The following is a 14,264-nucleotide window of genomic DNA, read 5'->3' as shown; positions in this document are numbered from 1 at the left end:
GGGTTGCAACATCTGCTGCCTGTGAGGAAGACAGACAGTGATGGATGGCCAGGTGTGCCGAGTGCGTGTGTGCTGCATGTGCTGTGTGTGGAAACTAAGCAGCACACACACACACACACACACACACACACACACGTACAGTCAAAGAAGTGTGTGCACATCCACTTAAATAAGCAATGCATACATCTGTGACAGATGACAATTTCAGTTTACTATCCATCACGGATAAACACTGCAGCAAAGCAACCATCACACACAAGGACACACACACACACAGTAAGTTATTTGTGATGGCTCACTGTTTAAAATCTTTCATATGGATGCTTTTCCAGTCGAATAAATAATCCCGGCGAGAAATGATAAAGATTAATGACGTATTCATCATCCGGTGACAAGAGTTCCACACGACACAAAAAAGATGAGTATCTACAGTTTGAGTCAACGGCAAATCCTGTTCGATAAAGACGACTGCGGTGAGAAATATATCGCCACTTCACTGTCGGGGAAATTAACGCTACATTCAATGTACCTTTAAAAGAAATGAACACGAAAAGACAAAGAGAGCTGTGTTCTTCAAGAGGCCATTATGTTCATCATGACTGAAGTATTTCTCTTAGTAGAAGTCAGAATCACACTGTAAGTCAGAAATGTACACCTCCAGGCCATTAAGTCTTCTAATAAAAAGGAAGCTTACAACCTTGCCTGTAATTATATGATCATTAATATTATCACTCGAGAAACACAATATAGCAAATTTCCCAGACATGCTGGAGCATGAGTGACAGATCAGAGGAGCGAGCAGGTTCCAACAGAGAAAAGATCATCTGGAGTGTTTGGCTTGTGAAACCACAGTCTGTGAAGTTTGTGGCAAAACAGCAACAAGCATGTGGTTTTGTGGTCAGATTTTCACTTTCACAACTACAGAGGCTGATCTTCTTTTTTTAAATTACTATTATTCATGTAACGACTCCAGTGAAGGCTTCTTCTAATGGAAGAAACATTTTATTCTTTAAAACTGAACTGAAACTTCACACATCAAAACCCCTTTCAGGCTCTTCTTCCTGATTCGTGTTGCTTGCGTTTTCCTCCACGGCGGCTGGATTGGAGCTGGGTCTGGGTGACGGAGCCGGGCTGGGTGTGACCGGCGTCTTCCGACCGGTGGGGATCGGAGGCAGGACGGGCTTCACGTTGGACCCCGGACGTCTGTCGGAGGACGGAGACACTCCTGCAGGGAGCCGGTCTGTTCCTGGAGCGGAGGCGAAATGTCATATCAGACATATAATCAATCTGAGAAGCTTGAAGCAACCGGCACTATTATTTAACACAGGCTGAACGGTTTCGTTTATATCCAATAAAGACCTCTTCACTTTAAAACAAAACAATGGTTGTGATGACAAATATTGGTGAGTCGGAAACAGAACAGCTAATTATAAAAATATCCCATCTTCAGTTATTTTGGGAGAAACAAAGCAACACGAACCTTCCGGCGTTTCCAGGGAATGTCCCAGGACGGAGATATTTAGCGGCTCCACGCAGCCTGACAGCGCCCCGGCTGAACTGGGCACAGACAGAGCCGAGCTGGCGCGGGACGCAGCAGAGCTGCAGGTGAAGGGATGAAGGGAAAGAGAGAAGAGACCAAAGACGGGAGGTCGGTGAAGGAAACAGGAATCGAGGGAAGGGAGTCCGTGCAATGCGAGGTCCAACGTGTGCAGCAGTACAAACACAGTGTCATTTAAAAGGATTTGAGTATATTTAAAAAATAAAGTAACAGAGAGCAAACGGTTACACCAACAGCGATCAGTGTTGATCGTGATGGTGCAAATTCATGTCAGACCACACACAACAAATAAAGACCGTTAAATACCTGTGCGAGACTCAAATAAAGACATATAACACACTCCTCAATGATGCATACAGGTAAAGACACGTCCCCATTCAGAGTGGCGGTGCCAGCAAGCAGGCAGATGTCTGGATTCCTCCATACAAATAGCCGAGTGGTGAGTAATGTTACTGTACACACACCGCAGGTATGTAGCATTCAGCGCTGAACCAGCTTGTAGATTTTCATCGGGTCTCGGCCAAAACTTGCATTTTGAGGACATGAGCCAAAAGGGAATGAGCTAAAATGTGACTGAACACGTTAGTGAACGTATTCATCTCATATGTGACATTTTGTTAAAAAAAAAAAAAAACAATAGAAAAGAAATATGCCACAGTGATAGTGAAGGGACTTTTGTATGCAAAACACACACCTCATTTGACACACATATTCTGATGCAACCGACCGATTCAGCATGTATTTGTGCAGTACACCCATTTATTGACTGGAAGTGCACAACCAGGGGGAGTGGAAAAGCTGCAAATCCTATAAAATGGGAATTTATGAGTGGGTGTTATTTGTGTTTGTGTGAGTGTGTGTCTCTGCGTGTGTGGGGTATTTGTTCAGATTTGTACCCATATGAGTTGCACCAGTAAAAGACTCCCATAAAAGTGAACATGTGCTGTAAAACAAGGCCCAGGGAGTCAGGAAAACTACAACCAAAACAGTTTCCTGCTCAGTTTTTCATAAAACAGGAAGATTTCCACCCCATCGCTCTTCTTATGAATTTAGGAAACACGCGCAGAGTGAAATCTTATCCCACTTTGAAGTGCGCCAACAGGTCTGTTCTTTCTCAGTACCAACATCTGGTCCTACACTTGATTCCACAAGTGTACGTGCACGAGGGCTACCTGTTGTCCTCGTGAATTTGGGAACCAGGATCATGATCGTGGAGCGATGATGGATCCGTTTGAGCAGAACTGAGGAAAACAAAGAAAAAAAAAAAAAAAATCCAATCATTATTCACTTCGAGTACAATTCAAGTGGAAAATGCAATTCCAGACGCATCAACATACAGAACAGCCCCTCTGAATAAAGACTCTCGGCTGTTCGTTTCCTTTGTGAAATTCGGATTTAGTCCAGTCATAACTGCTGACAGGTGTATTTTGGCCCGAGCGAGTGGAGAGCCTCACTGAAGTAGCCCATAATATTAACAAGCAGTTAGATTGGAACGATTTGGGCACCTGCCACTCCGCTTTCAATGTCAAACAATCATTTTTAACTGGCCATCAAACCCCTGTTAGGACAAGAGCTCCAGTTAAACCAATTTGGCCCACTTGAGAGTGGCCCCTTGAAATTAAGCGGTGGAGTGCGGCGGATGCAGCGAGCGCCGCTTGTTTGTACCTTTTGAAGAGCTGGCTGTAGACCCCCGGGCTCTTCCCCACGATGGCCTCCCTCACCAGCTGCTCGCGCCTCCTGACGGACGCCAGCTCCTGCAAACAAGAGAGGAAAGACAAGGACGATTGGATGAAGGGCAAAATGATATTTGTTTTTTGTTTTTTTTAATTCCAAGAAATGAATGTCACATATTTAAAATTCAACCTCGGTTGAGTTTGTATCAGATTTGCTGCAGCCACTCACAGCAGGGGTCTTGTGGGAGCTGAGCTCTGCTTGGATCCGGGTGAAATAGGATCTGTAGGAGGGATTTGAAGGGTCCAGAGCGTTGAGCGAGGGAGATGCCAGAATCTCCTTTCCTGACCTTGACACGGGCGAGAGCGGCTTGTCCTCTGGCTCGTGACCCGTGGCTGCGAGGGAAGCAGACACTGCATGTTTATTATGAGTTAAATTGGAAATACGCTAATTTTGCTCTGTATTTTTTTGAAATAAAAACTAAACGCAGAATGAATAATGAGCCAGAGTGAACCTCGCAGCTCGCTTCACAAAATTAACAGCGTGAACGTGTTAATGATGATCTGAACCAACAAACACACGGACACCTGAGCAGGCGCTGTCAGGGGATTCTCTGTTGTTGTTGCTGCTCTTTCCTTCCTCCTGCTCCTCTAGCAACAGGTACTCCTTCATTACTTGCCTCAGTGTCTGGAAGGCTTCCTCCCAGTCATCTAGTCACACACACACGCACAGTAAATGCATCTCCCATCAAACAGTAATGAATCAAAGATATGACTGTGATGACCTTAGTGTAATGAGGTGCGAGCTGGCAGTACATAAAAGTGATGAGTGTCCCACTCTCCCAGTATGTTCATCTCATTAAGAAAACAGCTAACATGTCTGTGTGCTATCATGAGAGAATGATAAACACGGCCATTCTGCGGCTACGTGCCTTTAATACATGTGGTAATTGGATTGAAAGTGCGGTGTATGGGTTTAAGTGAAGTGTCTCAATGGATCTAACGATATATCAAAGACACTTGGAACAACGCTGAGGAGGAGACTCTTTCTAGCTTTGTGGGACACTACAATGAGAGACTGGCGACGAACAGAGCGAAGGCATGTACGGCTTTAATTTCACTGTTTTGCGGCCACCATAAACAAAAACCTAACCCTCCAAGTGTCTTCATAATAATGCCAAATCTGAATATCATTTTAAACTAAAAGTAGTATAATAGCTCTGGAGGATATTAATTCCCATAATGCCACAAAAGCAAGGAAATAATTTAATTCAGTACCACAAGCGATCACGTTGTCGAAGAACCCCGGACGCTGCCTGTTGGTGTTGGCATAGAGCTCCACGCGAGACACCGCGGCGTCGATCTGCACCGCGGTGTAGAGTCCGCGGCCTGTCAGGTGGTCTCTGTACTTTTCCAGCTGGGTGGGGATGAGCAGGATGTACCGGGGCTCAAAGTAGGTGTTCTTGAGACTGAACACACCCTGCAGCCATAGAGGGACGGGGAGGCTGGAGACGGTCTTGGTGGTTCTCCAAGAACTCGGAGGTTAACAACCTGCTGCTCATACCTCCAGCTCCATGTGCACGCAGGAGGCCAGTCCTTCTTGAGCCACTTGCTCGATGGCTTCTCTGCTGAGGCCGTAGCTATGACCCCCGTAGCTCATCGTCTGGATGAACTTACCCTGAAAGGAAAACGGTGGTAATGGAGATCAAGTGGACACTCGGACAGTTACGACCTGAAGAGGGCGGGACTCCTGACATACACGCACAAGCGCCAGCGTGACCCCTCAACATTAACAACCTGGAGTCAATCGTCCACCTGCGATGTGAACTTTTGACCTGGTAATGAGTACAAAGAACTCTTTGTCACGTCAAATGACCCCTGACCTTTTGTCTGCATCAGTTTGAAGTAATTTCCTTTTGGCACAAAGCGAATTGTCACGTTAAAAACGCTCGACCTGATAGAGATGAAAGATAACAACACTTTTTTATTTTGTGGTTGAGGGTGTTCATGCAGGAGCACTAATAAAATAAATCAGCTGCTCTCTTGGTCAGATAAATCCAGATGAATGATTTATTCCTCTGTGTATTTTCTTGGTTCATATTATTTTTAAAGAAGCCCAATACTGAATGAATTAAAGCAAAAACTTTTGTTTTTTCTTTTTTTTAATAAACTGGCAAACTATCAGTTAAATAACCACATTTGAAGCCAATTCCATAAAATATTTTGTGAAAAAGGTAATTATAATATATCCTTGTGTTATTTGATCTTCCTTATTCTAAAAACATAAATTTATCAAAACGTTCAGACTCCTCATCATGCCTCACACTTTAACATTACAATTCAAAGGACTCGTTGATATTTAACATATATGTTTTGTGTTCAAACACCATCAAGTCCTTAAATGTTCTGGATTCCTGCCAAAACCATAAAAAAATATACATCATAATCAAGCGTTTGAATACCTAATAAAGAAGAAAAATGCTGTAATCCCACTTCATCAGACGGCTATTCAGACACAATATTTACAGTAAACAACATTTGACAAAGATTATAATAGGACCCAGCGGCAGCTGATTGGGGTTAATTTTCTTCAAGAGTTACTGGAAGGCGCATCTGATTGAAGAGGGCAGCTGACATGTGAGGAATGAACAAAAGACGGGGAGGACAGGACCGAAATAAAGCATGCTCCTGACAGCAGCAGGTAAAGAATGGAAGAATTAGGCAGGGGGAGGAGGAACAGTCTGGAAAGTTAACCTCAGCGGAGGAAGACAAAAGGCATCAATACCAGCATCAAAGGCCTTCCTGTGTAAATCACTGTGTGACCCTGGCCTCCATAAATTATCCCTCGCTGGCCTTACATAACCGGGAGCTGGAAATGAAGAACAAGATGGAAAACAAATGTGTCCAAAATCCAAGGACCCATTTATCGAGCTAAGAAAACTTTCAAGTTCCGTGCCGGTGCTTCATCCTGAAAGCACGTAAAGAGCGGCCCGTCTAACGAATGAGAAACCGGCTGCGTGACAGCTCCTTGAGGTGTCTTCACTGAATCTTTCTGGCTGTCAGGTCCACGAGATTTAGAGAACTCGTCAGTTTTCTCTGACTAGAAATCATTACGTGCATTGGAAAGAGCTGAAGACAGAAACGCTTCATTCAACTAAAACTGTCATTTTTGTGAAAAGTATGAGAAAGCTGAAAGTAAAATTAATTATCTCCACTACTCAAGTCATTAAGAGCAGTTGAGGGAAGCTAATTGAAACCTACTAAAAAAGATATGAGTCCATCTCAGTTAAAGCTCAGCTTTTCAAAACACCCAGTGTAACTTTTGATAAAATATCAATGCGACTGAAAGATGAATGACTTCAGACAACAATTTTTAATACACAACTAGAAATCACCTTCTCACGTGTTCTTCGAGCATGTGAAGGTAAAAAAAAAAAAATTCAACAAACTCACCATGTGAACCATGTCTTTAAAATCCTCCTCGCTGACAAAATGATAGTCGATTCCATTCTCCTCGCCGAAGTAGGGCTGCCTCGTCGTGTGACAGATACTGTTGAAGCAGACAGACTCACTGAACGGAGATGTGATTCAAATAAAGTGTGCAAGTCGATTATTTCATTATTGTCTTTTCTGTTGCGCCTGACTCTCGTTTTGAGACTGCAGTTGACTATGTAGGCGGCAGATCGCAACCGTTTAATGAAAAGAGTGAGCAAAATGAAATTCTGCATTTTGAAACTGACCCATAAGCAAAGTATTCGCTGAACTCCTGGCACAGCCGGTGAGCCAGCTCTCTTTTCCCGCAGCCCTGAGGTCCTGTGAGCACCAGCATCGGGTAGGGGGAGTCTGCACTGGGCAAGGTGCTGCTCAGAAGCACACACACATAAAGACACAAACACATGATTTTCTGAACTTTATTTTACATGCACATTCTCAACCTCAGATCTACTTTCCCTGAAAATGAGCAAAAGCATGAAGTTGCAGTAAAAAACTCATCGCTCCTGAAAAGCCACTCCCTGCAGTCAATACAAACTGGAGCCTTGTGGGCATTATGGATGTGTTCTTTCTCGTGAGCGCAGAGGAGAATGGTAAATTGACTGGAGCAGCAGCTTTTATTTGCTGATGATGGATGTTTTCAAAAAAAAAAAAAGTGCTGATACATGAACATTTTTTTTCCTCTTTTTTTGGGGAGTAGATAATGTTGGCGATACGGGAGCACTGCAGATAAACTGCTGCTCGAGCATGGAAACAACTTTCTCTGCGTCCGAGTTCAAAAGACGAGTGCGATCATGACTAATCACCTTTGGATTGTTCAGAATTTGTCTCAGTATTTAAAAATATCCACACTAAAATATGTCAACCGTCAGAGTTGTCCAGACCTGTCAAAAAGGACCTGGGGCTGCATCAGCTGATACACGAGGTGCGTCATGTGTTCTCTGGCGGCCACCACCTCCAGAGGAGGGTCATACTTGTTTACCGATGCCACCTGGGTTGAGAGATAGTAATCAAGTGGCATTAGAGCAGAATAAACCCTCATTTGAACAGCTGTTTCTCAGTTACTCTAGCACTATAAAAGGTGTCTTAATGAGCATGTTTGTGCTGTTAATTAAAGCAAAAAAATCAATGTTTACGTCTGTTCAAACCTTTTCTTCAGCAGTGACTTTTTCTTGATCCAGCACAGTCAGATGCTGAAGGAGGAAGATGACTGCCAGTCTGTAATCAGGCTGCTCCTAGCAATTACATTCACATGGTATTCATTGCAAAACAGCACATCCATGAATTCTCTAAAGCACTACATTATTTTCCTGTGATGTTAAAGTAAATACAATCACAGCACTAAATACAAATGGCAAAAACACCTGCAGAATTTAAGAGAAGAACTGGAACACAGCAGGTGCATGCATTACAACATTAATTTCTCTTTATAAATAAATATCCCCAGTGTGAGAGATAGGTATTGTCACCTGCACGGGGTTTCCCACCAGACTGAGGTCTCTCAATGAAGAGAGATTATAAATGTGTTTGCATTCTTGAATTTCACTTATCTGCAAGAAAAACACTAATTAATGCAAAATCCACAGCAGGGAGGCCTGAGCGTGGAGATATTTTGATTCAAACACAGCTATGCATAATACTGAAATGTGTTCAGAGCCTCCAGAGTCACACATAACAACACTGTGACATGATAAGATAGATGTTCTCTGTTTTTTATGCTAATTCTGCTTTCTGGTAATCTGAGGCAAAACTCTATATGCACTTTTGAATTCTGTTCTCATTAATATCAAGAATACATTTGTATATGAGATGAACATGTTTGCATATTTCAGGAGAGTCAAACTGATACCTGGTTCTTCTCCAGGTTGATCAAGCCCAGCATGTGAAGGTTCTGGAGGCCTGAAAGACTTGCAATGCGATTCAGAGACAAATCAAGAACCTGTAAGCTCTTCAGGTTTTCCAGACCTTCAATCTTCTCCAGCTGGTTTCCCCTCTGGAAGGCAAGAAGGCAAGTTGCTGACATTAATGAATATGCAAGTGCCTTCAGACAGACAGCTCTGTGAGTTTTACTAATAAATATTAAGGACACGTCATGGTCGTTCCGTCGGGTGCCTGAACTTTGTTTCCCATCAGTATCGAAGTGAGTGGCAGGCCTGCCTCGCCGCAAAATCCTGACAGGTGAGGCCTGACAGCCAAACAGCTGGTGAGGTGCTAGCGCAGCACGCTAACAAACCGAAGAACAAGGCCCGGGCTCCCCTGCCATGTCAACGCCCGCCCCCCCCCCGCCGCCTGCTCCTCACTCCAGTCAGTCGACGAAACTCGTTACCTAGCCGTCTGGCCACACCTCGCTCGCCTCTTGCCAAGCACGTTGCCTGGCAGAGGGCTGCTGTCAGCGGGGGCGGGCGACTGCACCGGTCCCTTGAAGCTCCGGGTCAGTGCTGTGATGGGCGAGGAAGCAGGCGGGCTGACAGTGCCGTGCTGCTTAGGGAGGCTACATGTGAGGGAGAGGATTCAGGAATGGGATTAGATAGCTGCTGGATGGATGGTGTGTGTGTGTGTGCGCGCGCTCGCTGAATTTGGTCCAGGCTCGCTCAAACACCAGCAGCTGGTCCCAAAGCAAAGCTCGGGGCAGGGGGAGACGCCGCCAGACCAGCGACTGCTGACAATGAGGAGGCACCGATAAAGGACCAGAACGCACACGTGCACGCATACATAGAAATACAGTGAGCACGGGAAGCAGAGAGAACGAGATGGAAAGAGGGAGAATACAGGAGAAAAGGCCTGCTGTTGAACCATATGGTGATTTCTGAACAAGCGGCCAAGGTTTGCCGAATGTAAAACCGTGGCCAAAAAGAGACATAAAGCGAGCACAGAGGTGAAGGCAGAAAATAACCGACACAAACAAATGACAGACAGTCATTTAACATATACATACATATTTAAATACATCTGGATTTGCACATGCTTGTTTGTTTTTCCTCTGAACAGGTAAAAACTCACCAGACAGAGGTGTTTGAGCGGCAGACTGTCCAGGTCGCTGATCCTGGAGATCTTGTTGTGTGCCAGGCTGAGATGGGTGAGCTTGCAGCACTGCTGCAGACCACTGATCTCAGAGAAGCTGTTGTCTGAGTGTGTGAATGTCAGGAGCAACACACTGCTTGAGGTGACATCTTTGTCAACTGTGTTTTCACAGATATTATCTGAATAGCTTTTGCAGACTTTTTTTTGTTTTGTGAGTCAAAGAGTTCACACTGAAATAGATTAAAAAATTCTTTTTCACAAGGATACAGTCCAGGTCCAGTTTGCAGAGGGATAAATATTCACCCAAATCCTTCATTTTTGTCATGCGGTTGTGGGAGAATTTGACCTCCTGATGATAAAACCAACACATTGTTAATAAAACTCACAGAAATACCTCTCGCTGAAAGAAATTCTTCAGTTGAATCCGCAGAGCATGGAACAGATCTCGCTAAAGTTCACTGTCATTCAAGGGCAGTAAATGCCTTGTAAGCATATTCAAAGTGACTACAGATGGGCTATGGAAATCCAGGCCTATCTAGAGGGAATAGTGCGAGAGAGTGAAGCCCAAGCCACCAATCAAATGTTGTCTTATCCTGTCAGCTCAAGGTCCTGCGTTACCTTTAGATTCTTGGGGGGCTGGAATTCAAAGAAGTTGGAGATTTCATTGTGGCATGCATCCAGGGTAACCAGAGAGGGCATGTTGCTCACACAGGACAAATCTAGCAGGCAAGAGAAGTTAGACCAGTTAAAGACACTGAAAAACTGCAGGAGAGAAATGTAATACTCAAATGTAAACCATCATCATGAGTCATTGCACTATTTTTGAAAAAAACTTCCAAAAATTAGGATTTTTATTTTATCTGGGAATAACAAAGGCGCACCTCTAATCCTGTTATGTGGCAACTCCAGCTTTTGAAGGTGAATATAACTGCTTAACACAGAGATGTCGCTGAGATTGTGATTCTAAGGAAGAGAAAAATACAAGATTGGTTTCACTCAGTTAGTCTGAAAATTACAGTAAACTAAATCAACAGAACAGCAACATGACACTACGGCGATGCAAACCAAATGTCAGAGTCTGCTTTGTTCTGACTAAACAGGCTTAAAAGATGTTAAAGAGACAGAAGGTCACAGAAGACTGCGGCTTACAGGTAGAGACAGAGTATGGTAGTGGTGGAGCGCCGTGCCAAAGCATCCGAGGTGGGACACACTGCTGGAGACCATCTCAGCAGTCAAAACGCCGTCCTTCTGTCAATGTAAATGAACAGCATTTTTAACAGGACAGTAAACAGAGCTGCCTGCATCCCTGCTGATCAGAAAACACTGCATATGGCACGAGGCCACTGTGGATGGAGAAGCAACTGTGCACAATCTGCATGCATCTCAAACATGTTGGTATTTCATCTAGCACGAAATGCAAATAATGAACCATTTGACCTTGCCGTGCAGTCTTGCCTCCCCAGACCTTTTGCACAAGGTCACCGGCTTCACCTGTTGCAGAATAAAGACGAAGGTTTATCCAGCATGAACCACTTTCAGCACAGCTCGGATACTATTTACGGAAAAGAAGTAAAACAAGTTGCTTTCTTGAATGTTCAAGGCCACATGACAGAGTTTCTCCAGATAATGTTTCCCCTCTCTTACCTCCATGTCTGCGTGAGGCTGCGGCTCGCCGCTGTCGGGGGTCTCCGCCGCGGAGGCAGCGACAGGCGGGGACCCCGGGGAGCGGCAGCTAGGCGACGGACAACTCACCGGCTGACTCCCCGGTCCCCTCATTACTTCTTAATAACAACCCGGAGAAAAGAAAACACCGTTTAATGAGAACTTTTTAGATTTACCAAAAAAGAAAAGAGAGAAAAAAAAAAAGTGCTCTGTAGCAACTTAGCGCGCGGAGCATACGCTGCCGTCACCTAAGCAACGCTAATAAAGTGAGGCGAAAGGGATTGTGGGTAGTGTAGTTTATCTACCTATATTTACATTCTACATATACATATCTATCCAGGCGTGTATTTTTTTTGTTATTCACACACTTATAATATACATGCTAAACTCACTCAAGTATTTTCTCAACTTATCTTATTATTATTATAATTATTATTGTTAATACTACTATTATAATAATTGCATTATAATGTATATTAACATATAATTATATGAAAATAGCAATATTTCCATTGGTTGCAAAAAAAGCATCCGATTTGATAAAATAGAATGGAACAGAAGTACTTTATTAATCCTAGAGATCATGAAAAGGAGGTTTTCTCATTACATTGCTGCAACACAGAATAAGCACAAAGTCAAACTGCCAAATAACAAAATAAAAACTAAATAAGTTAATTATTGAACTTGCACAAAGATTTGCAGTGACAAATACATGCACGGAAAAAAAATAAATCGAAAAAAAATAAAACACAACAAACACTATTTACTGGGAAGAGTTATGGAGTCTGATCATCACAGGATTTCCTGTAGTGCACTTCAGAGGTATTCTGCTATATTTTGATCATTTTTACAGTTCAAGAGCAGGAGAGCCAAACACATTTTAGCTCAAGGACCACATGCAGCCCAATTTCATCTTGGATGGGCCACCTCAGTAAAATAGTGCCATAACAAGCTTTAAATTCACACTAAAGATGTTCTTTGTTGTATAGAGTTTATGTGATGAAAATGTCTATTTTTTTCTCAGAACCAAACAAACAGTACTGAAAATGACTGCAATCTCAACATAGAGGGCATTTTAATGATACCATCTGGTGCAAAGTACAGTGAAATGTCCAGAAAACCTCGCCTATAGCTGATGCATTATGGATGTTTTTCCAAACACCCTGACAGCATGGCTTTGATGCTGGTATGATCGAAGTGAGGTACCTGACTTTCATGGCAGCATCACCAATATTTCAGCTCGGGGATCAGAGTTCTGTTGAGTTCAAAACTCTTAAGAAATTTTAAATTTTCACAATTTACTTGGTGGTTTGTCAGACCAGATAAAAGTCACTTGATGGCCAGTTTTGGCCCACAGACCTAATGTTTGGCACCCTTATTCAAGATGTAGTGTATTTTTGATTTTGTGACTTTGCTAATAAGCTAAATTGTCAAAGAAGAAAATTAATTGTTTAAAATGTTTCAATTCATATTAAGCCGTGTACATTTAATGTTTACATGTTTTTTTATTCTGACCTATTTGATATTTTATCTCTATTCTGTTTATCATATTCTATTCTGTGTGGAGCAGCAGTACTTTTAAATCAGCTGAAGTGCCTGATGTATATTTCTTTTTTACAAAGAACAGTGAAGAAAGTGTTAGAGTAGTGAAGTTGACTGAATACAAATGCCCGGATTAACTTCTCTAAATCCTGCTGATACATCAGTCCTTTAACCCTCGCCATGTTCTTCAGACGATAATAAGCTGTCTTTGTGATTGCTTTAATATGACTGCTCAGATTCAGGTCAGAGTCCATGATCACACCAAGATTTCTGGCTTTGTCACTGCTTTTTAACCTCAGAGACTGAAGGAGAGAACTAACTTTAAGACTCTCAGGCTCCAAAAAGTACTACTTCAGTTTTATCTTTAAGGTGAAGAAAAGTTTGGTTTCCTCACGCAGCGCTTGCATTAACTGCAGTCTAATGAAAAGTGACGTAAATCTGTGTCGTCTGCAAAGCACGCATCATTTTCTTAAAGTATAAACCAGAGGAAGCATGTAGATATCAAACTACTCAAACGAGAATACTTTTCATGTCATGTTCAGAACTTTCAAGAACCAGAACAAAACTAATATATTATCAGGTTTTACTGCAGTGTGAGGCTCCGGTATTTGAGCAGGAAGTGATCTGAAGTGTGTGTTGGGGACTACACACACAGCACTCGACATTATCACCATTTATTGCAAATTGTGCCATCACTGTCAAACTGAACATGCAAGGAAACATTTGGATTAAATTGTCCAGGGTTTTTCATTGTTTAGAGAAAAACATTGAGACAGGATAGATTGACAAAAAGCCTGCAATCAGATGTTATTTAGGGGATTAGCATCAATCTACAACAGCAGACAGTGCTGCATTTATGCAAATCAGAAACCTCCGAAGAGAGCAGACAATATACAGAAAAAACGGTGTTATTCCATACACCCAATACTATTTGAAACCTATATATTTATTGCGAAAGGTTATGGAGTAATTCCATCTTCAAAGGTGTTATTTGATAAAAACTATTCTCTCTTGGTTCACCTTGCAGATCATCAAATATCTTCTTTAATTTTATTTATTTTCCTATATTTCAAAGCACAAATTTCAAAATGCACAAATCTTATTAAACAATACAACCATTAACTCAGGAATTTGGTGATTTTTACTGATTTACTATTGCTCATAAGTGTGTAGATAAATAGTGCAGTCACTAAGGATCAGGCATGGCCACTTTCCCAGGCTGCAGTCATACAGACTGATGTTCCAGAGATTCCTGGAGGTGAACTTGTGCTTTCATCGAAATGTTTCCACACCAGTTGCTTCGACTTAAACCTTCTCGG

General features: G+C 42.7%; 1 protein-coding gene across 1 annotated transcript; it reads right to left on the bottom strand.

Annotated features, from left to right (window-relative positions):
* Positions 1-336: 336 nt before the first annotated feature.
* Positions 337-11,548, bottom strand: lrguk (leucine-rich repeats and guanylate kinase domain containing). Its single transcript, XM_030114052.1, has 21 exons — positions 11,386-11,548; positions 11,179-11,232; positions 10,891-10,989; positions 10,623-10,704; positions 10,360-10,460; positions 10,009-10,090; positions 9,721-9,845; positions 8,570-8,713; positions 8,190-8,270; positions 7,869-7,955; positions 7,605-7,711; positions 6,969-7,088; positions 6,682-6,778; positions 4,793-4,906; positions 4,507-4,708; positions 3,817-3,939; positions 3,461-3,624; positions 3,224-3,312; positions 2,731-2,799; positions 1,481-1,599; positions 337-1,246 (listed from the first exon to the last, which is right to left on the bottom strand). Exons 1-21 carry the CDS (start codon positions 11,515-11,517, stop codon positions 1,029-1,031), a joined length of 2,409 nt encoding a protein of 802 aa, XP_029969912.1. The 5' UTR covers positions 11,518-11,548; the 3' UTR covers positions 337-1,028.
* Positions 11,549-14,264: the final 2,716 nt, after the last annotated feature.

This window comes from Salarias fasciatus, chromosome 17 (genome assembly GCF_902148845.1).
Source record: "Salarias fasciatus chromosome 17, fSalaFa1.1, whole genome shotgun sequence".
NCBI lineage: Eukaryota > Metazoa > Chordata > Actinopteri > Blenniiformes > Blenniidae > Salarias > Salarias fasciatus.
Note: the sequence above shows the minus strand (reverse complement) of the source record. Positions and strands in the feature narration are given on the sequence as shown.